Below are 26878 nucleotides of genomic sequence, written 5' to 3'. Positions count from 1 at the left end.
CAATATTCTTAGTATACAAAATTGGTCATATTAGAAAAAACAGAAATGTACCTTTACATAAAGAGATAAATTATTTGTAAAAGTCATAAACGTTTTGTGCGAAGGCCTGACAAAGAAGACCAGAGATCAGGAGTTCATTCATGAAATTCTATGTGCTGCAGGCAATTATGTATAGATGGATTTGGAAAATGATTACATTTAAAAACAATTACTTGTATTAACAGCTTTACTTTAGTTTTCGGCTGAGAAACCTGATGCTGAGGACATATCTTCATCATTTCATCGTTCTTTACTAAACAAAGTCACAGACTTTGCTTGAGATGACACTGCAGGGAGCTGCCCTCAGTGGAGTCCCGCTGTTACTCAGCTCTGAACGCTAACATCAGCTAACTGGATGCGATGTTCACTTAGCCTGGTGCCTACTATACATCACAAAATACAAACATTTGTTTCGGGAAATTTCACCATTGAAGTCGCAGATAAATTACTGTAAGATCGGTAAACGGGATAAAAGACTCCCCTACAGATTATTTGTCCGCCATGATGATGCTCACACTTTAGCTAGCATCCACATCTGCTAACACTCAGAAAGGGCTTCCTCTCATACCAAACCCCGGAACTCTTCCCGGGTCGAGCCAGGACCACGGAGACACCTACCAGTCCTTCAATTTGGATCTGCTTGACAGGAGAGTCCAATGTGCCGCCGGTAGAAGCCATTCCGGTGCTTGCTGCTGGACCTGAATCTTTACGTGAAGCCATCTACAGCTGATACACGCGGGTAAAGGAAGGATCAATTTCACCGACGGACACTTCCGGTGATGAGGTGTTGGTTTTGTTGTCCGTGTAGAAACAAGGTTATGTGGACAAGACGTGTAAATCCTGTTAATTGGGATAACAGCGTGGTTGATGCATTGCTTATATTTTAAAGGTCCCAGTCTTCTTTTGTCCTAGTAGATGCAAATTGAGCTAAAACAGAATAATAAATGAATGAACCATCATACATCATGTATGTCTTTCTATTTAATGTTATAGTTATACATATTTATAAAAGGATAAGATGTTATTTATGAGACTGTAAATGAATACCCACTTACCAAGCACTTAAAACACTTTATTTCAAATCTTTACAGATGTATCACAACTAGTAGTTACCAGAAGACTAAAAAAGTGGGATACTGAACTTAACTGTAACAAGTACATTACCTAGTTACATAATGCAAAAAGGTGAATAAGCATAAAGGTACAAAACAAAAAAAAAAAAAATCCTCGACTGATAAATTGCCTGAATTATACATCTGAAACATGATATTTACCAGGTAAGATTTACCAAAATGACAAATGAATTTGTTTTCATGAAGGAACAAGTGCAACAAGGAGAAGGTGGGAGAGGTTACACTTCTGAGCAATAAAACAGTACCTTTCCAAAACATGACAAGAGTCAACACCAGATTCCATGTGAAAAATACAGGGCTCTTTAGCTAAAATCTGCATAATTTCCAGTGTGAGAGGGCCAAAACCTATGGAATGAGCAGACAATGGAAATTTAACTTGCAAAATATAATGAAGCAAAGCTTACAAATTGGTGTCTAAAAAATGTTGCTTTATAAATATAACTGTTAAACATTCTTCCTCCCGCTGTTTGACCCAAATGAATACTGCATGATTCCATCTGTGGTACAGTAAAATCCTTTTCTTTTTAAAAGTTTCAAACCCATTCCCCAATACTCCCACCCGTTCCCCACAAACAAAATGGGCTGACAGGAAAACAAAATAAAAAAGGCAAAAAACTTGAGTAATTATAAAAGTATGTCTGTTGGAAGAACAGTGTTCTGTCTGTTCTTCCAATCTCTAGATAAGATGGAATCTTGGTCCAGCGGTGGCAATGATATCGCTGTAGGGCTCAGACTGGGTGACCTCGATGGCTTGCTGTTTTTTGAGGACCAGGAAACTGTAAAACTTGGCAGCTGCCTGTTTCCTGTTGTTGTTCCGGCACAAGTCAAGCAGGCTGACCGAATCCGCACCAGTCTTAGCCATGACGCGCTATGAAGAGAGAAACACGAAATTCAGTAAAAGTGCTTTCCTTTAAGCTGAGGTAATAAAATACAGGCAACAAGCAAGTGATGTTCATCTCCCCATCTCTCTGCCTTGCTTCTTTTAAGCTATGCCGAATACAAACCAATAAAGGGTAAATATGGGAATTTAAACCTGTGGGCATAGGAACTTTTTCAAAATAACAAAGCCATAGTTTGGTCTTTTTCATACCTGAAGACCGTGCAGCATCTGCTGGGTTCTCTTGTTCCATCTCTTCTCCTCCTGATCCTGGTCTCCAGCCTGACCTTCCTCTTCCTGAAGATCATAAAGAGTCATCATTATCAATTCATACTCAGTTAAGTAAAATTCACCCAAAGCGCCTCTGGTCATTTTGGCATTCCCTGAGAAGTGCTACTGAGCGTACTAATACATTGATTCTCTAGATTAGCTTCACTTTCATTCTATTACCTCTAGTGATATTTCCTGATGTCAGTCCTTTAGGCACATTTTAAAGTGACAAACTGCATTCCTGTTGTATACTTACTACAATCAACAAATTCCAGTGTAACAAAGAAAGTAGTGGTTTTTCTCTCACCTCTTCCTCATCACTCTCATCCTTCTTGTCTTTGCCCTTCTCACTAAGGAGGTCAAGCTCAGGGACAAGCTGGGTAAGGTTAACGCTGCTCTCCTCTGGGGGCAGTTCCACCTGAGGCATGTCTAACCTCTGAGACAAGACAGAGCGGTCAGCCACGGGCTGCTGCTCCAACGGAGCCATCTGAAAAATGGAAAGCAGGGTGCTGGTTAGGACCAAGCTGGGACAAACTGCAGTCAACTGTACTGATTATTTTTGCATCTTTCATTGGACTGTTGACACTTCCTAGGCTTACTGCTTCTGAAATTTGTATTTATTTATTTATTTTTTGTTCCATGAGACAGAAGCAGGCCATTGTGAACCTATGAACTTAGTCTGAAACAGCCAGCACTTTAAACACTGAGGAAAAAAAAAAAAACTTCATACATTATGGCTCAGTTGCAAAGACAACGAAAACAACTAGCTATAAATAGCACTTTTTTACATTTTGTCACATGACATGCTGAGGAAAAAACAAGCAACCTAATTTCCAGTATTTTTATTTGACAATTGACAATAACTTACAGGAAGGGGGGCCTCTTTTTCTAGGGTCTTGCGTTTCACACCACGGGGGGTGGAAGGAGGAGGCATAACTGTCTCATCCAGGGTCGTTCTGCTGGCCTCCATTGTGGAGGCTGCCAGTATACTAGGCTCTTCCATGATAGTCTGGTCTGAAGGAGACAGATTTCATGATGAAATGGGTCAGTGAACAGTGAATAACAAACCAATTTATTAGTGGTGTCTCAGTGAAGATCTATGCAACCAGTCACTGATTTCTCTTTTGCAACTGATGAAATGCCAGCAATATGATCTGGGCTCCTCCAATCTCTTCCAAAATGACTTACCAATAACATCTCTGTGCTGACCCATAATCTCCTCCCTAGGCACCTCTGGGTTTTCCAACTCTTTGAGGAACTCGTCCAGACTGTCAGCTTCTCCACCCTTTCTCCTCTTCCTCAGCTCATCTGGCACCAGAGGTGTCAAGCAACGTGTGAACATCTGGCAGAGATTTATCAGTTAAAAATAAATAAATAAAAATGGTTGTGTAAAAAAATATTGTGGATTTTTCTAAATAGTTAGATACAGGACAAAAGTATTGTCTTTTAAATTATTAATCAACACACTCCACTGAGTATTCTAAGGAAGTAACATGAGTGTAGAGAGACACAAAAGACAGATAACATCAATCACATCCTCCACCTCTCATCCCTCCAGTGCTGCCATTTATAAATCTATATCAATGTAAGTGGCAATGTCATTAATAGTCTATTTCCATTTTCGTCTGAGACCAAGAAGAACATTTATCCAAAAATAAAAAACAAACATTTGTTACCTTGAGCAGCCTGGCGTTCCACAGGGGTTGAGCAGGCAGAGAGAAGAGCTTCTCCACTCCTCCAGTCTCCTTCCACATCATAAGCTTCTTGGTGGGAGGGGCAAGGTCCAAGGTGGTGACAATGTCTGAGTAGTCAGACAGCTGGGCCCTGATAGTCTTACTGTCCAGCTCCTTCACACTGTCCACAATCAGCTTCCTCTTACGCTTTGCTTTAGTCTCTTTCACTGCGCACAAGAAAACAAACAAACATGTGGTTGATGGCTGCTTTTTAGCAGAAACAAAGTGTTCAATGATCAGACTTTGCAGACAGCTTATCCAGAACATTTCTGCAAATGTTGCATAGGAGGGGGAACACTTTGCCATCTCTACATGTTAACCAACCTTTACTCTCACAGTGTACTTACAATATTTATGAAAATACACACTCATCACTAAAAAAAAAAAATGTGGCAGAGCATCTTACCAGTGATGTCAATGGGCTCCAAGGCAAAGGCCTCCTCCTCATTGTGAACCAGGGTGGTCTGTTCTGTCTGATCAGCCATTGCTGGTAGTTGCTCTGCTGGGCCAGAGTCTGGGCTCTCTGGACCCGCTGGATACACAAAATTGCATTTCTCCTTAAATGGACAAGTGATGACCCAATATACAGTCCATTTATTGTAGTATGACTAAGCAGATTTTCCTGGCCAAATCAGAAAGGTTCTGGCCATGGAAAATACTTTATAAATGAAGAGTGATACAAATGGAAATGGGTAGGGATAAATTCAAAATAATCAGTCAAACAACAAAACAGAAGTTCCTGTTTAACATCCTTTGCAATCACTCAAAAAAAAAAAAAAAAAAAAAAAAAAACTGCTTTACTTACGTGACTGGAGGTTGTCAAAATCATCCTCGTCATCTCCATGATCTGGGGGCATCATGACACTTTCTGTAATAGCTGGAGGATCATCAAAGATACCGCCACCATCTTCAGAACTCAGCAGCTTATCCACTGTGAAAATAACAGGATCAACTCAAAAACAGTTCTTTGTTACACTATTCTTAATATCTTTCAGACCACATTATTCAATATAACGGGGTTGGGGGGTTGGTGCTTACCCAACATTCCCCCATCACTGTTGCCCATGGAGCCATCCCCAAAGTCATCATACTCCATGTGGTTGGACTTGTCAGGAAGATTTGCTGGGCCAGGCTCCGCTTCCAGTAAAAGGTTAGAGGCTGTGGCACCATGCATGATATCCTCCTCAAATGTGCTGGCATCACGCATCATTTCTCGGTCATCCATACCAAAGTCAGCTGATGAGTACAGCACTTTGTTATAAAATATGAACATACTTTTTCTCCCTTTACACATAAGTTTAACTTACTCTGAAAACATTTTCTCATATTCAGGAGTCTGCATTATGATAAAATAAATGTTACAATTACAGAGAGATGTGTTTATGCATACATAATGGGAGGTTCAAGTATATATCATTATGTGCAGTGTCCTACCAAAGTCATTATCCTGCAGGAGGCTGAGGTTGCCAACATCCTCCCTCATCGTGATCTCCTCTACTCTGCTTTGGTTGAGGGTGAACTGTTGAGCCACATCTATATCACTATTTGTCACAAAAGAGAACAGGACTGGGTGAAACAGTCAATGCGTTGACACAATGTGAAGGCATCTGTGCTAATAACAAGAACAGGCATCACCACGAATTTATACCTTTCTCTCAACAAATGAGCAGTTGAAAGTAGAGAGGTAAATGTTGCCTACTTACTCCAGGTCAGGAAGAGGCTGGTCAAAGTCATGGAATTCCTCAGGTAAAGTAATGGCATTGTAAGCTGCCTCTCTGTTTTCCTCAGGTAGATCCACAACACCTGAAGTCAGACACAAGTCATAATATTACAAATACACAAATTTGCATGATGGTATGAATTCTGAGGTAGTTTAGGCCTATAAACTCCTATGTGCCTACAAATTAAAGATTAGAAGCGTAGCGCAGGAAGTCAAAGATGCAACATGCAGCTTTTTTGTTTCGTTCTGCTTTATGCAATTGTACCAGAAATTTGAAAACCCAAAGCAAAGAACTGGTTTCATCTTGGCATTTCTTACCTGGCCTAAAAGCCATTTTAATTTTGATGAAGGCTTCATTACAGTCAGCAAGCAGGTACTTGGCCTTCCTGTGGTAGATTCGGACCACTCCAAGGAGCAGATGGCCTGATGTACGCAATGCCATCTTTACCTAAAAAGGAAAAAGGCAACTTATTACTTTAAAAACAATATGCACAAAAGCAAGACACTGTCTATAAATACAATTGGTCATTTTATATAGATCAGACAGCATTAAATTGTGGCAGCTGAAAGGAAGAAGGGTGGGGTGGGGGGAATCTGACATATACCTGCTTTTAATTATTGAGAGTTCAAAATAAAAATACAGCCCCAGCACCTGAGCAAGTTACATAAGACATACAGCGGCACCTCCAGAATGCAGAAACCGCCCTCTTGCCTTGTTACCTTGGGTGAGATGATGCTCTCCACGCTGCTCTCCAAGTTGCATTCAAACACATGGGCCTTGGTCAGCTTCTTGTCCCAATGGGCCGCTAGCCAGATCTTGGCCAGCGGCCCACGTTTGCTGAGGACAAAGTGGGCGTAGAACATGGCCCTGGTTCCCCTTACTCACACACTCACACTGCAGTGAAGCTTCCCTAGAAAACATGACAGACGTGTTCATGTATAAAGAGAAGGCATCCTGAAAAAGCCCAGGGTAAAATGAGCGATGCACCCAAGTGCAAGATATGAATTTCAAGCATGTGACCATACCTTTGAAGAAACAATTTCTTTTATTTGTTTTGTTTTCTTAAGCAAAACTAGCCCCGTCATCCCATACTTCATGATTTCAATATCAAAGTTGCAGAAAGTGCTAAACTACTGCACAGACTAAGAGCTTGACTAATCGTTGACAACAGGACGCTTAACAGTATGCAGCAGTATACCAAACACCAATTTTGACCACCCAAGAGCAGATCTGCCTGGCTTACAGATTTATTCAACGTGATGGACCTACATTTCCTTCTTTGTTACATGGGTACAATCACGACAAAGGATGTGCACGGAAAGCACATTTCTGTCAAACTTCACACTGGTTTCTCCTTGTCCCCTTCAGTTTTAACTAACCACTGGCTGCACTGTGAGCCTACAAAGTCTGGGACGTGCTGTCGCTGGAAACTTCAGACTTACTTACTCTAACGCTTGCTAATCTCGGTTATGAGTTTATGAGCCATCATATTGCTAAAATCGGCAGAGCTCCTCCTGTGGATTAGCGTTTGGTCTAGATGAAAACAACTTCGACCTTCACGCGTGGTGTATTGATTAAAATGAGATTTTAACGCAACCAAAACAAGCGCCGACCCCATTCAAGTTCCGCCTATTCCCCAATGAAAGAGTCAAACACTGGAAATGCACATGTCTGCACACGGACGACCGACACTTTCCCCGCATTGTGCTTCAACGAACCGCGTTTTCTTGGCCAGCACGAACAGCGTGCTTATCTGAAGCCCGACTGTGCGTTTACCGGACCGCACTAAGAGCGCCAAAAGCTTCGTCTACGCCAGTAAATAGTCGGCGCCATCAAGTGGGTCAACTAAATTAGCTTCCAGCTAACTACAAAAGAAGCACTGACATCGTACGATGTACGTGCGAGCCGTGAATGTTTACATCGAATTAAGTTCCTCGCAGTAAAACCACATCTCGCCCAAGACGGCAGATAATGGACCCACGCAAAGAGTACGGCTCCCAGGAGCAGGGCGCCCACCGAAAGCTGCTCTGACTTTTTCCCTCTCCGGCTAAGCTGTCGTTAGCTCGTCGCTAACGGCGCCCTGCTCAGCGAAGGCCGCGGCGAATAAACACAGACCTGCACGTTTGTTCAGCGTCGTACTCCGCGCAAAGAAACGCGTCGGTTTGTCCCCCGCAAACACACTTACCGACAGGACCCCCGTTAAAGTGAAAATCCAATGACTAAGTTATTTCGCCCAGCGAATTGCCCCCTGTTGTACTCATTAAAACAGCCAAGATGGCGCCAGTCGCCTTCCTCCCGCTCACCGCTGTCCTTTTAAAATCGGCAGGATGTTTACAGTCAAAAATGGCGGAGGAGGAGTCAGCAGCCCGACTGCGGCCCGCTGTGAGCGGCGGCAGAGGGAGGGGGCGCTGCGGACACAGAGGCGAAGTCAGCGTGCATGCAGACGAACACCATCGACGATCGATAATCACAGCAACAGTAATAATCAAGTAAAAATAATGACTGCTTGTTTTTACTGTACATGTCCACTGTCTGCTGTGTTCCCACCCCAACTGTCCCAGCTACTCCCCCATCTTCCAAAAACAAACATGTCTTTGACAAACTCTGCCAAAACAAAGTGTTCAGTGAGTGAACGAGTCCATTGATTATAATGCATTTGAAGAAAATCGCCATAAACAACAACATGTTGACATGAGAAGGGAATATGATATGCTTGATGGTAAATCTGTTCTTTGAACAAAATCCTCAGTACACAGAGAAATGTGCAGACTTGCTTGCAGACGACAAAACCAATTCCCAAACTACATATTAGATACAGAGATGAGGATGAACATGCCCGACAGAGGGACTGACTCATCTACAATCAAATTGCAAAATTGGTATGCAGTAAAGCGGATTTATCTCATAGGCTGCAGCATCTGTTGCGGCGGAACTGCTGCCAGTGGAGCATGTTGATGATTTAAAGGGAGCAGAGCTCCATGTCACTGTCAAGGGTTGGTTGGATAATAACACAACTTAACATGCATACATGAGCCACGCTATACTTTGGTGTTATTAACAACCTAGTTCGACTATTGAAGTGCTCTGTAATGCCATTGTATGTCAGATGAAGTGAACATCTGTGAACTGCTGGATGTCTGATCTGCCTAAATGTAGGTCTACAATTGAATGCTAAAAAAATGACAATCTTTTTTCATGGTTTCATTGCATTTAAAATGGGTGCATCACTAATTTATGGGACTATCATATCAAGGCATTTCTGCATAGATATCTCATTATTTATGCAGCCTGCACAGAACTTGGTTTATGACACATCATAACAGTGCTGCACGCGTCTAGGTGGTCACAGGTTTGTTGTAGTTTGTTTTGTTAGACAGGAGAGTTTTACCCAGATTACTGATTGCAATGCTGCTATTACGTGACACATACATTGAAACAGCCAATGAGAAAAAAGCCTCCACTGTTTTGTTACTTTCCCACTGTACAGGAGCTACTTTGTGAACGCAAAAGGTGTGAGTCACAAAGCTTAAACATCTGATTATTGCCACATACCAAAAGTATGTTATTATCTGCACAGCTGGATGAAATAAAACAAAATGTTTTTAATGAGGTTTACACGCATACACTAATGGATAGGGGACTTTTTTTATCTTGGCAAATGGTGTTTGAAAATAATTGTTGCTGGCTAATAGTGCCATAATATGCCTACTCAAAATGTATTCAATTATGTCGCCACAGGGAGCCCCCTTCTACTCTTCCGTGATGGGGCAGCTTTATGCAGTACGACAGTGGAGAATGTGGTGAGAGTAATTTCTCCTGGGAGTGTTAGTTGTAGTGTTCACCATAAAGTTAACATGACACCATGGCAACAGTGTTTCCCACATACCAAGACAGCAAACTCAAATACAAGGCTGGAAAAAGCAAGAGTTGGGAATCAAGCATGCTGCAATGACAACTGAAGTACAGATGAAAGAGGAAAGAAGGATGCTTATCAAATTTGACTGCATGCATAGAGAGCTCCATCTCTACAGCAGTACAATCTCAAGTAAATTTCATTCTTGGATTTATTTCATCATCTTAACATCTGGATCTCATGGACATGGTCCAAACACCATGCAGAGTGGATGCAGTCTTTGTGCAATTGTTCAAATGGTTTTCCTTTTAGCATGACAGTAGATCGATTATCCTGTATAGGCATTCATCCAGCTTTTACACATGGCATGTCTTTTTGGTTTATGAGTTTTGCCCAGTTTGGTGTTTGTGTGTGTGTGTTTTTCCGAAGCTGTTGCTCCAGCTGAGGTGGCAGCTCTCATGCACCATGGGATCATCCTGGAGAGATGCTGTTATTTATGCAGTGTGTCTAAACCAATCATCCTGACAGATTTATGTAAACACTTCACTTTCTTGGCATAAGATGAGGTTCACACACACACAAGGAGGAAGCTAAAGATATTATTTAGTTTGGCTCTCCCTTTGTGGATGCAGTACATAGAACTAACACAGAGAATATGTTTGGAAATCCTGAAAATGGGCTTTTAACAGGTCAGAGAGGAAGAGGAATGGCACCGTGAAACAAGGGAAAAGGAAGTGTACAACGCACGAGTTGAACTGAGAACATTGTAGAGTGTTTCATTTCAATATTTGAGAAGCAAAAGTCATATTTTATTTGAAGGACCAGAGGATATTCAGTCCAAAACCAATTTGAAAGTTCAGGAAAGTAAGAGCCAATGCACACAAAGAGACAACCCATTTGTATCAAACATTTTATTTGTTGATTTTTCATTTTTATAAAACTCTTTTACAAAATTGTGATTTTTCCTCTATCTTTCCGTTTGCATTCTCTATAAAATTAGGTCTGCAGTTACAGGAGAGAATGAAGGGAGCAGTCAGAGATTCATTTGAGACTTCTTTTGAGAGAGAATTATTTGTGCATTATATGTCTTATACTTGACAACCAGGAAGCAGGGACTGTTGGGCCCTCACAAGAAGAATAATACAAGGCAGTGCATGTACCAGCATGAGTCTTACAAGACCTTGAAAAATGTTCAAATAACCAAAAAGGCAGGAATGTCAGTATCAGAGGGGTAGTGATAAGTTTTAGTCGCATTCTAGTGTTAAACAACATAATTTAGGGAGCCATTCTGTGTTACTGGATACTGATAAAGAAAAAAATAACCTACACAGACATGAGAACAAGACCTGTTTGTTGCACAAGTCCGATGGGGAAAAACCTTGGTGTATTACTGCTGAAGGCACATCAATATAGAACTCCCTGCCCTCTTAAACAACAACAACATAAGGAAGGGAAAAGAAAAAGACAAGGAAATATTTCAGCAAGGTCATTTCTAAAATGCGGTTCTGTTTGTGACCATCCTCAAATGTTTTGATAGAGCTGTTTAGTAATACTATTATTGTTTATTTGCTGTCAAACTGATAGCACATCCTCACCGGTGAAACACACAATGCAGCTGACTCCTCAGTCTCTCACACATATACTCTTTCCTTCTCCCCGCGCTTTCTCACACACTTTCTTAGATAAACAGAAAATACTTTAATGAACCAAATAAATATGGGAATGCATGGCATCCCTCATATCAATACAATCGATCTATTAGCATTTATCAGCCCCAAAATGATTGTTTTATCTTCCATAAAAACAGGGAAAAAAAAGAAGAAAGAATCTAGAACTGGTCAAGGAGGAGACAGGGCTGGTGTGATTAGATTTCAAGATTTCACACAGAAATGCTGCTGGCTGGGAAAGATAAACTCTCACTTAATGATGCACAGTGATTTAAACACACAAGTGCACAATTGAGGTTATCAAATTACATTACCATTTCCAGATAATCTGATATGACACATCAAGACCAGAAAAATTAAGCTCGAATATCAATGGGACCAAACACGTAATATTTGTTTAAGCCAATTAGCCTATTGATCCATCTGTAAAAACCCAATTTCATGGTCCACTGACACTTGGCAGCCAATGAACAGATTTGCAGCAAATGAGATATGTGTCTCAAATTTAGAAGACAAATACACACATAGTGATGAAGATGTAATTTCTGAGACATACTTGGTCGCTCTAAAAATCCTGGATTTACATTTAGTTGCTCTGAATATTACCCAGGCACAATACCACTCTCAATCCGAGTCCGTCAAAGATTGAGTAGCTGTAAATCTGTGATTAGAGATGCAAATTGGCATTCTGCAAATATATTGGAAATTGAATGGCTTCTAATTACACCAATTCATGCCAAAACAAATACCACAAACAAGAACAATTATTTAATATGGAATCTCTCTCCAAAGGTGTAAATTATTCCGGACGATTTTTTTGAAACAATATCACAAATGCTTAGTGAGAATTATTGCCAATCTGCTCCTTGGTGTTCACTGTGATGAGGAAAAAAATGCAGCAATCTACTTAGCAACATGCCAACTCTTTTCCTTATCACATCAAAGACCATTTGATGCTCATAGATGAGAACAGTGTAAGCTTCTGTCACATACTTGTCAGTTTGAGCTACTGCCAAACTCGTCACTGCACAAAATGAAATTGGGGCTAATGACAGAGAAAATAACTGTACATAAATATCCATCATCTAAACAAGCCCCCAGAAAACATTCCCAAGCTTTCACAGTGGTTTGTGTTTCATAACAGACCATTGGTTCGCTCAATTGGCAAGCTCAGCCTCCTTTAGCCAAGGCAACTCGTATGACCCAGTGTTCTTCAGGCCAGCATGTATAAAAGTACCATTCTACCTGGCTTATGAACACCCCCCCCCCAAAAAAAAAAAAAAAAAATGAACATGTCTTGCTGTTATGATTTTAGTTTGCACATGTAAATATCCATTCCTACATAACATTAAATTTTGAGGTCTAAATGGTTTTGCAAGTTTGTTGTAGAATGACACATAATGACATTTCAGTTTGTTCAACTTCTACAAAGATAATTGTGAATGCTGACCTGAAGAATTTACAAATAGATCCATAATTTCATCAATTATTACTGTTTATTGAGAAAAATCACAAACCACGAAAACAAGAACAAACCAGAAAGCAGCAAGATCAAGGTGCTTGTTGAGCACCATGCCTTTCTCTCAGATTCCCACATCCCAACGCTGTTAGATAAACTTGAGGCACTGTGAATATCAGATCAACGATGGTTGAGGGGTTGTCATTCCTCTTTTCACCCACCTGCTATTTGTTTTAATTAAGACAATACAGAGAGAGTAGTAGGCCATTCATTCACTGTATAAAAAATAGCTAAACACAATCCAAAATAGTGTTATCCTCTTCATAATTAATCAGTCATAATTATCAATAATATTCTGTCAGCAAAAACGTCCAGGAACCTGTGCATAGTGTACAGAGCAGAACAGACAATCTCTCTCAGTGACAGGGGAGCTGGGAGTGGTTTGCTACTGTTGGGGTACTTAAACGGCCAGCAGCGATGTCCAACTCCGTGAATTCACTTTAGTTCAAAGTTGAGCATTTTAAAGAGCTCAAGTTTTCTTCAGTTGTCAGTAGTCATAGTATATACTGTGGGGCCTTTGCTGTTCCAACCATACACATTAGAGAGAGGGTAGAGAGGAGAAATGGAGGAAGCACAAAGGGAGACCACTGGATGTGCTGAACCGCTCTGTTTTAGTTTCTTTACCTCCTTTCCTCCCCCATTATCCCAATCCCATTTCTTTCTCCATTGATCCATCCATGAAATCATGGAAAGGCTCTGCATTACTCTACATATCCGCCCCCTCACTCCTTCTTTGCTGTGTCAAGAGAGCGGGGGGGCTCTGAAGGGTTATAGTCTCTCAATATCCCTGTACTTTTTCCGTAGTATGGACACTTGGTCTTTGAACAGGACTGGATCCAGCCTCATCTGAGAATGGACCAGGGGCATAGTGCCAAACCAGCTGGCAAACTTGTTCATGCAGGTCTGACGCTGGGCAAAGTGGTCTGGGTCAGCCCAGCGAGACGCCCGAGAGCTCTGGAGGTGAGGTGTTGTAGAGGTGGATGGTGAGAGAGAATGAAGGGCAGGGAGAAGAAAATGCAGAGTGAGGGCAGATAGACAAGAGGCAAAGAAAAACGGCAACAAAATGAATAATGCGTCACAGATTATTCCGACCTTTCAAAGCCTATTGTAATTATTCATGAGCTCTATTTTGTTGAAATGTCATATTGTAATAAACAAATAACTATTGGTCTGTTTTTCCTCCCGACAGTTGACAATGCTAGAGTGGTGGTGTATGGTGTGTCAAAGGGCCAACACCCTCAATAATAATCAGAACTCTGTCTGTTACTAGGCATTGTAAAAATTAAATCATTGACTGATGTGGGCAGTTTTTTCTGTTGAAATGCCTCTGTTCATGTTCATTTGTTAAAGAACAATATTTCTGATGTTACCTCTGAAAGTACTAAAATAAAATATATTTCTTCTTAAGTGTTTCACCTTAAAAGAATATAGTAAAATGAATCTGTATTATAACCTAATCATTCTGCCTCACCTGTCCCATCATGGTCTCCTTGTATTGTTTCTTCTGGGTGACCTTTATGGGTGGAAGTTTAGAGACTGATGACACCAGAAAATTCATCAGAATGTCCTCACAGTTTGACATCTGGTCAACCATCGCCTTCAGACTGGCTGGAAGGTAAGTGGTGTACAAGTAGTGGTAGTATCTAAAGAGAGAAAGTGGTTGAGAGAAAATTGTATCATTGTTAAAGTGAATATAAAATTACAATGGAGACAAATGAAGTCCACCACAGAAGCAGAAAATAGTGAGAAAGAGAGAGAGAGTAGAGCATCAGTACTTGTGATAGATGGCAGCTCCAGTCAGCACCATGGAATAGTCATTGGTCCATTTGGAGGTGTATCCCCACCGCCCCTTGTTGCTGTCCCAGAAGTGGCTGCGGGCTGGATAGCCAACAATGCGGTCTGGGAAACTCTGCCACACTGTGAAGGCAAAGTCCACCTGAACCAAGATCAGAGAGGCATTAACAGAGATGGATGTGATGGGGAGAAAACATACAGCCAAAAGGGGATATATATATATATATATATAAAACTTGTTGAACATGCAGTGCAGCTGATAAATTGCTGTAACTTACCTCTGTGGTGGAAAGCACGGTGTCCTCATCTAGACTGAGTACAGCATCAGTGGGGATGGTGTCATAGGGCAGAAAACGACTGCCTATCACCTGGTTTCATTTGCACAGCAGAGACAAAATAAAAATATGTAAAGGAAGATAAATGGTCATATGAGAACAAGTGCCAGCCGCCTCATGTCTGTTGACACTGCAGAGTTATTTTATTGTCCTGCATTAACAGCAAAGTCAGCTAAATATACAAGCTGACATGACACCATGACAGCAAAATGCAGCAAGATAGAAATCTAAAATCAGTGGAGCATGTTACACTCCCTGATGAGCAATGCAGTTTCTGATTTTGGCAGCTATCTACCTATGCAAATATTTCAACTAATACTAATACTAATAATTTTTGAAATTTTAGAAGTGCGCACTAAATAGCAGTAATCTAAATGGCAGTTTGAGATAAACTGCCAATTGAGATATAGTGTTTCGCATTCTATCCCAGATAGCAGTGACCTTGGTAGCCACATTTGTATTCACTTAAAAGACCAGGGCTTAATGAAATAAAATCTAACAACAGTAAGTAATATAATCTGGATGTCAGTGATATCGTGCATTTAATAATGCTTCAATAAACAGGAAAAATTTGAGTGCAGATTCAAACAGTTCTTATATATCAGTTAACCAGTTTATTCAAAGTATACAATCACCATGGTAAATTGTCTTAATACATTTTACAGAAAATGAAATGAAATGAAAACACATTGAACATTAAAAAAATTGAGCAATTTTACAGCCCATAAATGGTTCTGATAGGTAACATATGGCAGTGTGCTTAAGATCTGATTTGTTTTTCATTCTTAATCCCCAGTCCTATTTTGTCCACACTTAATATTTTTAAGATCTCAGTTACTAAATCCAATACGCAGTAAATATATTGGAGGTTTGGCTGATGGATTGAGGAGATGCACTCCTTACTTGTCATTATTGTAATAAGTCATTCATACTTTTTGAGGAATTTGAATTAAAATGAAGAAATAATGAATAACTGCATTTTTCGAAATACAATCACTTTAAAAACTACGCGAAAAAAATATGAAATGGGTGGAGGGGTGGGGGGATGTAAAACGCACTCTATTATTGCCAATTAGGAAAGAATAGAAAAATGCTTATTGCGAAGCCCTTGAGAAATAGGCCAGATTGAGCTGGATACATTGAAAATGTTGGGTTGCTGCTGTTTTATATTTAATGCTTTGAACTAAATCCACCTGCAGGCCGCAAGCACTGAATTTGAAATGGCTGTGACAATGCTTACTGCGAGAAGTATCAAGTTAAGGTGTTTACCTTGCTTTCCCCTTCTATGACAATGACAGGGACTGAGGGGGTCGGCCAGCGGTACTTGGCAGGAAGAGGCTTGTCACAATTCCACAGGACTATCACCTGTACAAAAGAAAGTAAAGCTCAGACATTTTTGTGTATACAACATATCCAGTAGAGTACAGCACCAATCTCAAAATATAAATTTAAAGTTGGATAGTGCTCCCTTCCTTATTTTTATTGGTGTGACACAAATTTCTACTGCAGACATATTTTTAGAGCTGTAACACTCCCCATAGTTAATGTGATGACATGCTGTATGACTGTATGTGCTTAAACTAAATATGCTGACAACTTCATTTACTAAATCTAGTAAAATGACATGGTTTTGAGAAGGAATGGGTAAAAAAAAAAAAGCTATATCCTACCACAGTCAATTATCTTCAAAGGCTTTACAGATATATAACATAGTTATAAAGACTACTTATAACGAGTAAATAGTATTAATTAAAACAGCATAGTAATCGAAAATGTATATATAATATTAAGTTTGATGCAGTGTGCATTAGTACACGAATGAGAGTCTTATCTATTGTCATACTAAGGTTTATGAAATATTAGAACAGCATCCCTTCATCTCCATATGAATATAAAAAGCAGTTTAATAGTACCTTTCACCCCATTCCAAAGAGAAACTCTGTACTAATTCAAAAACAGGAAAAGAGGAGGGGCTTGTGTTGTGCAAAGCCAAGGCTTTTACAGCCTGGCTAAGGTATCTACATAATTTACTTCCCTGGAAAAGTCATGCACATCTCCACTGTGGATCGGGTGTGGGAAAGTAATGTAGTGTTGTGTGTTTGGTTTTTAATTACCTGGGCACAATATTGGGATTTGGCCACAGCCACAAGCAGCTTTATGACTGGCTGAGACTGGGAGACCAGTGGAGTCACCACATGAATGATTGCTGTAAACTTGGAGTATGGCTTAATACCTGTAGAAGTTTGGGGTACATTAAAGGCAAGAAAATGAGCAATTTAAATATGTAACATAAGCAGGAAGGTGACCTTCAGAATCATTCACTCAAATCAAAGTTATTTGTGTATGTGTGTGAGTGTGCGTGTATACACATTATAAACCAGTTTTATATGAATGAATTTTGTTGAGTTTACTTGACATACAGTGAAGCGAAACAACTTTAATTAGGCTTGTTAAGGAAAAGGTGCCAGTTACCCAAATCCCAAAGTCCACAACAAGCCACATATGTATTCAATTAACCAACAACATGACAACATGGTAGGTCTAATTGGTAAGCTTCTCTGAGACAAATCATGAATTAACAAACATAGATTGCATAACTAGTGGCAATGTCACGTGTTAGCTTAGCAGTATTGAGCAGATGCTATGGATCAGCTGTTCCTGTGCTGTCTCTTAATGAAAATGAGTTTATCACAACTGAGGGTGTGTCATTAATGAGGTTGTTTCAAGTTCTGTATACTGTGTGCATGAATAATTAACTGACCCAGCTTAGCGTAATAGAAAGGGAAGTCTCCCAGGTATGTTGAGTACTGAGGCAGGGTAAAAAGACCTCCAGGCAGATTGTTCCACATGAGGTTACTCCTTGAGGTGTGCTGTAGTACCCGGTCCTGGATGATCTGCACAAATACAGAAGACCAAGTTTGACAGTTGATAAATCCAAGGCTTGCAACACTCAGCCCTCCTGTGTGACTCATGGGTCAAAACATTAAAGAAACCCTCATGAAGCATAGTGCTTTTCTTTTCAAACTCTGTAAGATAACAGCAGGAAATTAGCTTTGTTCCTTGATCTTGGGAGATATGGATCCATTCACTTAAAATTAAAAAAAGAATAATGCCAGTCTTACATGCTGTTTGGAAAAACAAGTACAGACAAAGATCTTCCGGCACTTCTCAAATTAAAGATTGAAACTGGGTCACTTCAAATAAAACAGGGGACCGACAGACTACAAATGAGTGGCTCATTACGCCAATATATTTCCTCATAAGCAACAATTATGTATCCTATAATTCAATGTTCTTTTTGTTTTATTGTATAAGGCTTTTTTGTGTGTGTTTCATTTGTGCCCTAGGGCCCTGCACAGTCAATGGACAATAGCTATAGAGGTCCATTGGCTCTTCCCAGAGTCAGTATTGTTATTGGTTGCGTTTGTTATTTTTGTTCTTATTATTCTTCTTCCTCTTCCATCAAAACTACAATTCGCTACTATTCCGAGGGCAGGGATCAGTAACCCACGGCTCCGGAGCCACAGGCGGTTCTTTGGCCTCTTGGCAATGGCTCTGTCTGACAACAAACAAACAAATAATTAAATAAAAATGGCATTAAAATATGTCACATAATTTTTTTTCCAAAGTAGTAAAGAATGTGTCTACTTTAACAGTGAGTCAAACAGAATTTGATCTGAGAGCCTCTGAAGGACATTTCCACTGTACATTTCTCCCATTCGCACCAAAACAACTTCTCAAGAGAACAGCAGAACTGTTTGGTTTTTTTTTTACATTTCCTTGCTCTTCACGGACACACACACACACACATATACATACACAGAGTGGCATACAAGAACAGACAACCGCAGACAGATAAACACAAAGACAGACAGACACGCACAGAGCTAAAGTCAATATTGCTCACTTTGTTCATACATTACTGTGGAACAGACACAGCCGTCCCTCTGCCGGCAACAGCCCCGCAAGGCAATCTCAACATTTCTATGAGGAAATTTTCTTGTGTTATATTACTCTCCCATAACTGTAAATTAGCTCACATCACTTGCTATTAGTACCAATAGTAACAAAGCAAAACGATTGTCGACCTTAGGAATCCTCATTTGAATAGTTAAAACAGTAGAGAAAAAATAAAATCAATAGTATAAGGTGTAATGGTTGTTATGAATTTAATATGAATAGATTGGCAAGGTAAGCTGGCATGAATATTACAGCTGAAAACATGAATCATTGTACATGTTTTAGGAATAATGTATAACAAATATCTTTTGCCTTTTTTAGTACTATATACAATCAACAAATTATAAAAGACATCCACCATTAAAATCTGAGATTTCAACATCTTTATTACGAGTTTCCCCTGAAGGCATGTAGCTATAAAAAAAGTCAGCTCGGTGAGCCTTCAGTGAAAACATTATACTCGTTAGTTGACGACTTTCTATAAAACGTAAATAAAAAAATAGTCAAAATATAATTCAGCAGTAATATTGTATGAAGTTTTTAGATGCCAAAAATCCTGACCTTGTATCAGTACTATGGCATGTCTTGGAACAAACAGGGTTATGATGTTGAGAGTGTAAACAGATTGAAGATTATTGTGGGGCTGTAACTTCACCCTGCTAACAGAGAAATCCCAGCTCTGATTTCCAACACCCTGACTTCCCAGCTCCACGGATGACGCCGCTGTAACACTATCTGAGGGCAGCAACGGGCTGCCCTTAGATAGCACAGTCAGCAATGAGGCTTAAAGTAAATATAAGATACCTTGACATTGTCAGTGCTTTTCCTTTTTGTTTCATTAAACTGAAGATTCTTTTGAAAATAATTAAATAAACCTCTGGTATAAGTGATAAAACACTGATGCATCTATTTTTTCCACTTTCTATTCTGGTAGACTACCTGCCATCATTTATAGATGTACTATTGTTTCACAAATCAAGGTACAACAGTGAGAGGCTGGTGACGCTGAAGATGCATAAATACTAACTCATGTTGTGGCTGCAGCAAAAAATAGGTAGAATAATACACTCCCGTCAGTTTGTCTACAGTACTCCCTTGTTCCCTTTCATTCCTCCTTGCTCTCATCTCTGCTTATTTGTAATTCTAGACCAAGAGCAGTATGATAGCCTGGTACTCAGCAGGAAGAATAAAGATAAATAGACTCTGACAGGAACAAATTACTGACATGATTGATTGCCAAGCCACAGCACGAAACTGCCTCAAAAACATGATAGTACTGGTTAACAATTTAATACTATATGGAAGCAGTTTGTTCTAGAGACAGTATCGTGTGTGTGTGTATAGTTGGTACCTGTGAGGTGTTGGAAAAAAGTAAAATACTAAGGATAAACAGAATGGAATGATAAAAAAAACAAACATGTGGTAAAGTAACATATGGACAGTCATGCCATACTAGTATTTGATGCTCGTTACCTCTGTTTGCAAGCATGAATGGCTTTCTCTATTACAAACAGCCAAATTGTCAGCAAAATGAAAACAATTTGACTTGTAAGAAATTGGCATGCATGCATTTTCAGTGTATGTATAGATATATGCGTCTACCTCCAGTGTGGTCAGTACTATCTTCTCCACAGAGTTGAAGTAAGCCTCCCACAGGAACTGCGTCTGCTGTCTCAGGGAAAGGATCTTATCCTGGTGGATGGAGTGCACTGTTGAGGGGATCTGGGACAAAGGTAAGCATAACTTAACATACTAGAAGGAACACAACAGTGGTTGTATATTTTGGAAAGAGAGTCTATTCCACAAAGGGCCTGTAGATCAACTGTACGATCTGCCTCAACAAATTCTCACACATCTCAACACCAGCCTTAAAAGCATGGTGTGTGAGGTATGTGAGGAAGGCCCACATAGGATGTGTAGGATGTGCAATTTGTATGATCTGATAAAAACATTCTGTCATCAAAACAGCTGCTCAAAAAAGGAGCTAGTAATTTGACAATGGGGTCTGGATCAGAACGATTTTTTTCCTTGCGTTGACAAAACTCTGGAGTACATCATCTATAGGTAGGTATTACATTTTTACAGAAGTGGATGCTGTGCCGACCTGTAATAGCAGCCTTTCATCCCCAATCACAGCTGCTGTGTTCCAGTCGATGATCTCAGAGAAAGGAAGCTCCCAGCCATTACTTAGCATTACTGGCACACAAGCTGCCTGTGAGAGCAATACACAACACGCACAAAGTAAAAGATTGGTATTTGCATAAAAAGTGCCTTTGTGGAACCTGTGATAAATGTGACACCCACAGAATGCAAAAAATGCAAACAGCCACAAGAAATTATGAATGGATGAATTATAGCACACAATTATTAGTGTAGAAAGGTTGAACACAGGTTTTGTATCTGTCACTGCCCTATGATATTTGGATTGAAATATTTATATAAGGAAAGAGCCAGCTGTCACCTGATAACATAATTGCTATTTTTGCCTGCAAATAAAATAAAGATGACTGAGCATAAGAGAGAAAAGAAAAACATTTGCTTGTGCTTTGCAAACCCAGGCCATCAAAGTGCATTTCCAGAGACATGGAATTTGGTAATTTAACCAAACAGGCCAATACATTTTCAAACACATTTCCATTAAATACGGTAGCACTTCAGACCTTGATGATGACACTCAAAGCAACAATGCAGTGAGCTTTCAGTGAAATGATTGTCTTCACAGGAATAGAAGATACACTTCACAACATACTTGAAAATGAAATGCCTGTATTATAACCTAATGAAATTGCACTGAAGTGTGTGTCTATATTTTTGTGTGTATGCATGCCCTTTTGAATCTGTTTGCCTATTTGTGTGTTCTTAAATGCAAGGGCATAGTGGGGCTATAACTTCAGGTGTGTGTTTGTTAGCGTTGCACAGCACATCAATCATCCTGTCTGCAGCGACTAGCCCGATAGTGTGATGGCACCCGATAGTAACATTCTCTGATTGGTCTCAATACACACACTCCAGCATCAGACTGCTGAAGTGCTCCTCTAATCTCCTCAGGCAGCAATCTGCTGAAACTACTCTTTCCTACTCTTATTCATGTTAGCTCTTCCACCCTGGACAACCACACCACGTCCCATTTGGCCTTTTGGAATACTCCACTGTGCAACTAATACAGCACTCTAACCTGCTTTAGCTTCAGCCTCCCCCAAATTCCTTCTTCCATCATTAATACCAGCAGGCCATGGTCTTGCCCTGCACTCCAGCCAACTCTGTATGCAACCTCATCTGCAGCTTCACCACTTTCCCCTCCCATGCCTCCTTCATCTTCAGCCAATTGTCACACTTACTCCTTACAAAGTCATTGCCCTATACTTCTCAGTCAAAAATGTCTCTTTCACAAATTATTTCTGTAATTGTAAATAAAAACACAACTCCAAGCAGAGTTGTTAGTGCTGTTGTGCCACAATAAGAAGGTTCAGTTTCCAGGTCTGGGGCCTTTATGTGCCGAGTTTGGATGTTCTCCCCATGCCTGCGTGGGTTTTCCTTCAGGTACTCTGGAAAAAGCTACTGGGTGTAACTCACACCACCGCTTTTTCTAGATCTAACCACTGCTTTACTACTATGTTTCTGCTGGAAGAATGATGATAGACTGTCAGCATCTGCTAAAATTCAAAGCACTGCATCCTATTTGAATTATTCACATTTATTAAAAACTCTATCAAGGAATAATGAGCAACATCAATCTTTGTGTTCCTGACCTGCAAGGCCTCTAAGAAGCGAAAGGAACCAAGCCGTCGTCCTCGAGGAACCAGACAGAATGTGGAGTTGTACAGCATCTCTCTGTAGTCATACCTGCAGAATGATAGCAAAAAAAAAAAAAAAAAAAAAAAATCACAAATTGGAACAAATTATAAGGAATTAATACGTCAGAACCAGGCTTCTTCCAACAGTATCAGTGCAACAGTAAACGACAGAACTAAAAAGTCATCTCTTCTTTACAATTGAGTACCTGGAAGTCACAAGTAGTCTGAGGAAAAATTCTTTTGAACTTGACGCCTCTTTCTTCCCCTCTCCTGAGCATCTTTAAACATCCTGCCCTCTCACCTGCACATCTTAACATCTCGTTTCTTCTTCGGGCTCTGCATCCAATCTAAGCCTCAGTCAGCACTTGCTTGGATTAAGGAGCTGCTTGGAATTCCTTCAGTGTCAATATTATACACATGCAGGATAGTCTATCAGAAAGTGTGTATTTTTGCATTTGGTTGTTATGCACTACAGCTTTACTATAAGTGTGACAGATGTGACTGAAAGTGTCCACACTATACATCTGTCATTTTTTAAGCATTTGTGAACATTTATTAAAAAATGTATAGGCACATTTAAATGAGAATGCAAATATGGGTGTAAAGGCAAGTGAGGTCTTTTGGGCAAATCATGGGTGTGGTTGGAGCTGTTCTCCTGCACTCTCCTCGTATGTGTGTGTACGTGTATGTGGCTTTATTATGCCTGAGGCTACACTTCTGTCTCGCTCTAAATGTATTGTCAGTGTTATGGTAAATTTCCCTCCCACTGGAAACCCAATGCCTTGACAGTTCCGCTTCAAGGCAACAGGTCACTACACAGACAAAACGCGTGTCAGTATGACTGTCATGGGCACCGAGTTATGGAACTGCATCAGCATAGGGACACATAATAGAGAAATATACACAATGCAACAAGTTCAATGATACTCAGTAGCTACCATTCATTCACGCAAATTGAATTCATTCAATGATGGGTTAGGAACTGAAGTGCATGGTGTACAGAACTGTCATCTTTACCACATTGAGTGTTGCATAATGGAATCGGCTGAGTTGGTTCTTGCTCATGAAAGCCTGCCAAATGTCAAGAAAATGATTTCTGAATTCAGTGGCAAACAAGTGCTTCCCTCCATACCGCTTTTCAATCAGCAAAGACACAAAGAGCCAAGCCAGCTTTTCCATTATAGCGGGAATGCATAATCACACTGAGTGAAATATCTGACACTTTAAAACACCACTTCAAAGTGTTGTGGTTGGAACTAAGAAAGCTACTCGGCAAAAATATTTAATCCATGCATGCAAATTTCACTTGAATTATGGTTTGTCAAGGTTCACTGGCATTGAGTTGGGGATGGGAAGCAACACATGTACAAACAAATATCTTAAAGAAGATGGATCTAGTTTTAGCCATTCAGAACTAAGCATTGTGCTGAGGAAATTATGACTCCCAGTTTGGATATTAGTTTTCAGGGGGCATGTGCCCCACTAATTTTATTTCTGAAAGCTGAGCTCACGAGATTCTGCGTGACCTAAGTTTTTCTGACGCAAGTCCTGGACAAGTAGACACATTATTTTTTCCTTTGCTTAACACCACTGTCCATGTGCAGTTGCATTGCAGTTACCATGTACATCCCCAAAAAATGTCTTGGTCTTGATGAAATGTTACATTAACAATTTACAAAAACATCCTATGGGATTGCAATGCAAAATATCAACTCCAATTTTGAATTAACTGTGACTATGTAATATATATCTGGATAATCCTACTTGAGAGTATACATACCATTTACAATTAACAGCCACTACAGTGACTCTAGAGGAGATTAACAGCCACAAAAAGCCTAAAAGCTACAGTTAAGCTTGCTGCTATCTATAGTAACATACTAATGTATACAGAAATGCATTAAGACCACAACAACAATTTGACAAAGTGCTCATGTTCTCATCTGTACACATATATTATGAAATTGTGACTTGATTCATTAGTCTCATTCCATTAGATATGACTATTGTAATGAATGTCAAACAAATAATCCAGAGAGCCACATAAGAGCTGACCACTTCACAGGCTTATAAAAACAAGAGTGTTGGTCCATATATGGGCCTAGCTGGGTGTAAATCTCCCATCCATTACATTTCCTTTCAGCGCAAACTCGGAAAAGACCAGATGTTCCTCTCCATGCATACCTCTTTTCTTCCACACTCTTCCAGATGGCTGCCTGTGGGGAGGAGCAGGCTAACAGTATGATACTGCGTGTCACTGGAGACGTTAAGGATGAGTGTTAAAATAACATCATCTTCATAAACTAGCTCATGTCCTGGTGTGCATTTGGTATTTTATTTATCCCAAATTCTAAAGTGTGATACACATAGGTGTTTAACAGGTCAGTCATGTTGCGGAAAAATGGGACAGATGTCAGGGAGCAGTTCATCATACCCTGTGTCTTGCACAAATGTCAGTAATTAACTCGACATGATACAAGGTAAATCCTGCCTTGTCCCATAATTTCAGTGCTTCGACACGCAGATGGCTGGTGGTGAGCAAAGCTGTCTTACAGTAACAGATTGGAAATCACTGAAAAAAAACAAAAAACAAACAGTTGAATGTAATGAGCTTGTGCTTTGTCTTTCAAACACATCCGTAGTATGGTATCATCTGAAATGCTACACTGCTTAACACTAACAGAAGCCATCTACTGTATTTCACTGTGTCATCATCATTTATTTCTCATAAAAATCAGGTACTGCATACAATGCATATAATGAACATAATTTTACCACATACTTGACTAGGTTGGAATAATGGCACAGCTGTTTTAACTGCAAGCCAACCTATCCTACTGCAGAGCTGTGTACAGAGCTTCACCAGAGATAATGCATGTGGTGGACATGGACACATTCGACAAAGATTTGTGTTAGACCAACTGTTCAATCAGAGTGACCACACTGTGGACATTCACTGACCATTCTGTTGCTCTTGGTCAGAAACCATCCAACAGAAATGACAGTTCTTCATGTGACCACTGTGTGCAAGTGTGAGAGACAGAGACACACACATACACTGAGACAAGAAAAAAAGTAGAAATTCTTTTGTCTGTTTACCAACACCGAGTTGACTGGAGGAAGCAGGCATCATGCCAAAGAAATGCAAGTTCACCAAAAAATATTCTAAACCTCTATTTTTATTTTTAGTGTTATGAAAAATTGACTTTTTGAACTGAAGTGCCTTGAAAGATCAAAACGTGGAGGCAGAGTCACCGTGGCTTCTTCTTTGCTGCAACTTACAAAATAATTTCAGGAGATATGGGAAATGTAGGTAGTAAACAAATTCACCAGATTTAGATCCAAACGGGGATATAATTGTGAATCATATCTTACATCCATCATCATCATTTCCACACCATAACTAAGAACAGTAATTAAACTTCCTGTCGGTTTAATCTTATTTGGAAAAGTGGCTTGAACCTGCCTCCCAAAGGGTTGACTGTCACCATCTACTGTTATACCAGCATCCTAGGCATTGATACAATAATGGGTATAATAAAATGCCATTTAATAATGGTGCAGGAAAGACATATGGTTTGTTTCACAGAAGGAGAAAAGAATAACAGGAGGTGAGCTGGGTCAACATAAAACATCAACCAGTCTCCTAGCAACGTTGGACGGATGGAGTGAAAGAGAAATGCACAGCTCACTCTGTCAAGTGCCCGAGGAGCCTCAGAACAGCCGAAGTGTTTGCCTTCCATAATCCGAAGAGACCACATACATTTCTAACATACTCAGAGAGAGGAGCACAATCACAGGAAGGGTTGCTGCAGCTGATTTAAGACAAGTTGGCACGTTCGTGAGGGCGCCACTAAACTGTCCTCTGTCCTAGGACAAGAGCTGTGTTCATCCATGACACCAGGTCATGGTAGTCAATTATTTGGGTTTTCTCTTAAAAAATATTGGTCCAGTTTTTGCAACTTCCACATAATAAAAATGGCCATGATTTTTCTATCATCCTCCTTTCACCTCCTTTTCATTTAATTTTCTTCTGCATAGAGAGCATCTTGCCCTGAAACCCAGCCTGCAAAATTAATAAGTACAAACATTCAGCAATTGTGTGACATATGTTGTTTTTTTTTTGTTTGTTTGTTTTTTTTCAAAATTTAGAGGTAACAAACTAAAGGGTTTAGTGTTTAGT

At 40.0% G+C, this 26878-nt stretch overlaps 3 protein-coding genes across 3 annotated transcripts in view; all 3 read right to left on the bottom strand.

The window, feature by feature from the left end:
- Positions 1-788, bottom strand: part of LOC115045380 (eukaryotic translation initiation factor 3 subunit H) — a 48374-nt gene extending 47586 nt beyond the window's left edge. The window contains exon 1 of the mRNA XM_029505029.1: positions 658-788. Coding sequence (XP_029360889.1) covers positions 658-759 — 102 coding nt within the window. The 5' untranslated portion in view covers positions 760-788. The remainder of the gene's footprint in view (positions 1-657) is intronic.
- A 302-nt stretch (positions 789-1090) lies between these two features.
- Positions 1091-8091, bottom strand: LOC115044987 (double-strand-break repair protein rad21 homolog A-like). The gene is made up of 14 exons (XM_029504405.1): positions 7959-8091; positions 6493-6683; positions 6091-6220; positions 5756-5855; positions 5487-5593; positions 5091-5288; positions 4858-4983; positions 4459-4584; positions 3996-4219; positions 3508-3661; positions 3188-3333; positions 2627-2806; positions 2263-2346; positions 1091-2040 (listed from the first exon to the last, which is right to left on the bottom strand). Exons 2-14 carry the CDS (start codon positions 6634-6636, stop codon positions 1849-1851), a joined length of 1911 nt encoding a protein of 636 aa, XP_029360265.1. The 5' UTR covers positions 6637-6683; positions 7959-8091; the 3' UTR covers positions 1091-1848.
- A 2451-nt stretch (positions 8092-10542) lies between these two features.
- Positions 10543-26878, bottom strand: part of LOC115045130 (exostosin-1a-like) — a 33773-nt gene continuing 17437 nt past the window's right edge. The window contains exons 2-11 of the mRNA XM_029504649.1: positions 22651-22744; positions 21006-21113; positions 20504-20623; positions 17703-17835; positions 17056-17174; positions 16211-16306; positions 14885-14974; positions 14588-14748; positions 14284-14455; positions 10543-13766 (exon numbers count right to left, since the gene is read on the bottom strand). Of these exons, the coding sequence (XP_029360509.1) occupies positions 13581-13766; positions 14284-14455; positions 14588-14748; positions 14885-14974; positions 16211-16306; positions 17056-17174; positions 17703-17835; positions 20504-20623; positions 21006-21113; positions 22651-22744 (1279 nt within the window). The 3' untranslated portion in view covers positions 10543-13580. The remainder of the gene's footprint in view (positions 13767-14283; positions 14456-14587; positions 14749-14884; positions 14975-16210; positions 16307-17055; positions 17175-17702; positions 17836-20503; positions 20624-21005; positions 21114-22650; positions 22745-26878) is intronic.

This window comes from Echeneis naucrates, chromosome 6 (assembly GCF_900963305.1).
Source record: "Echeneis naucrates chromosome 6, fEcheNa1.1, whole genome shotgun sequence".
Lineage (NCBI taxonomy): Eukaryota > Metazoa > Chordata > Actinopteri > Carangiformes > Echeneidae > Echeneis > Echeneis naucrates.
The sequence above is the reverse complement of the archived record's forward strand: the minus strand, read 5'-3'. Positions and strand labels throughout refer to the sequence as shown.

What these genes read in the sequence shown, in the direction of transcription:
- LOC115044987 (XM_029504405.1), bottom strand. Translation starts at nt 6,636, where the DNA reads ATGTTCTACGCCCACTTTGTCCTCAGCAAACGTGGGCCGCTGGCCAAG. An exon ending in CAGCCTCTTCCTGACCTGGA is followed by an intron (nt 5,594 to 5,755) that starts GTAAGTAGGCAA and finishes TGTGACAAATAG; the next exon opens with TGATATAGATGTGGCTCAAC. An exon ending in CAGTGATGGGGGAATGTTGG is followed by an intron (nt 4,984 to 5,090) that starts GTAAGCACCAAC and finishes TTATTTTCACAG; the next exon opens with TGGATAAGCTGCTGAGTTCT.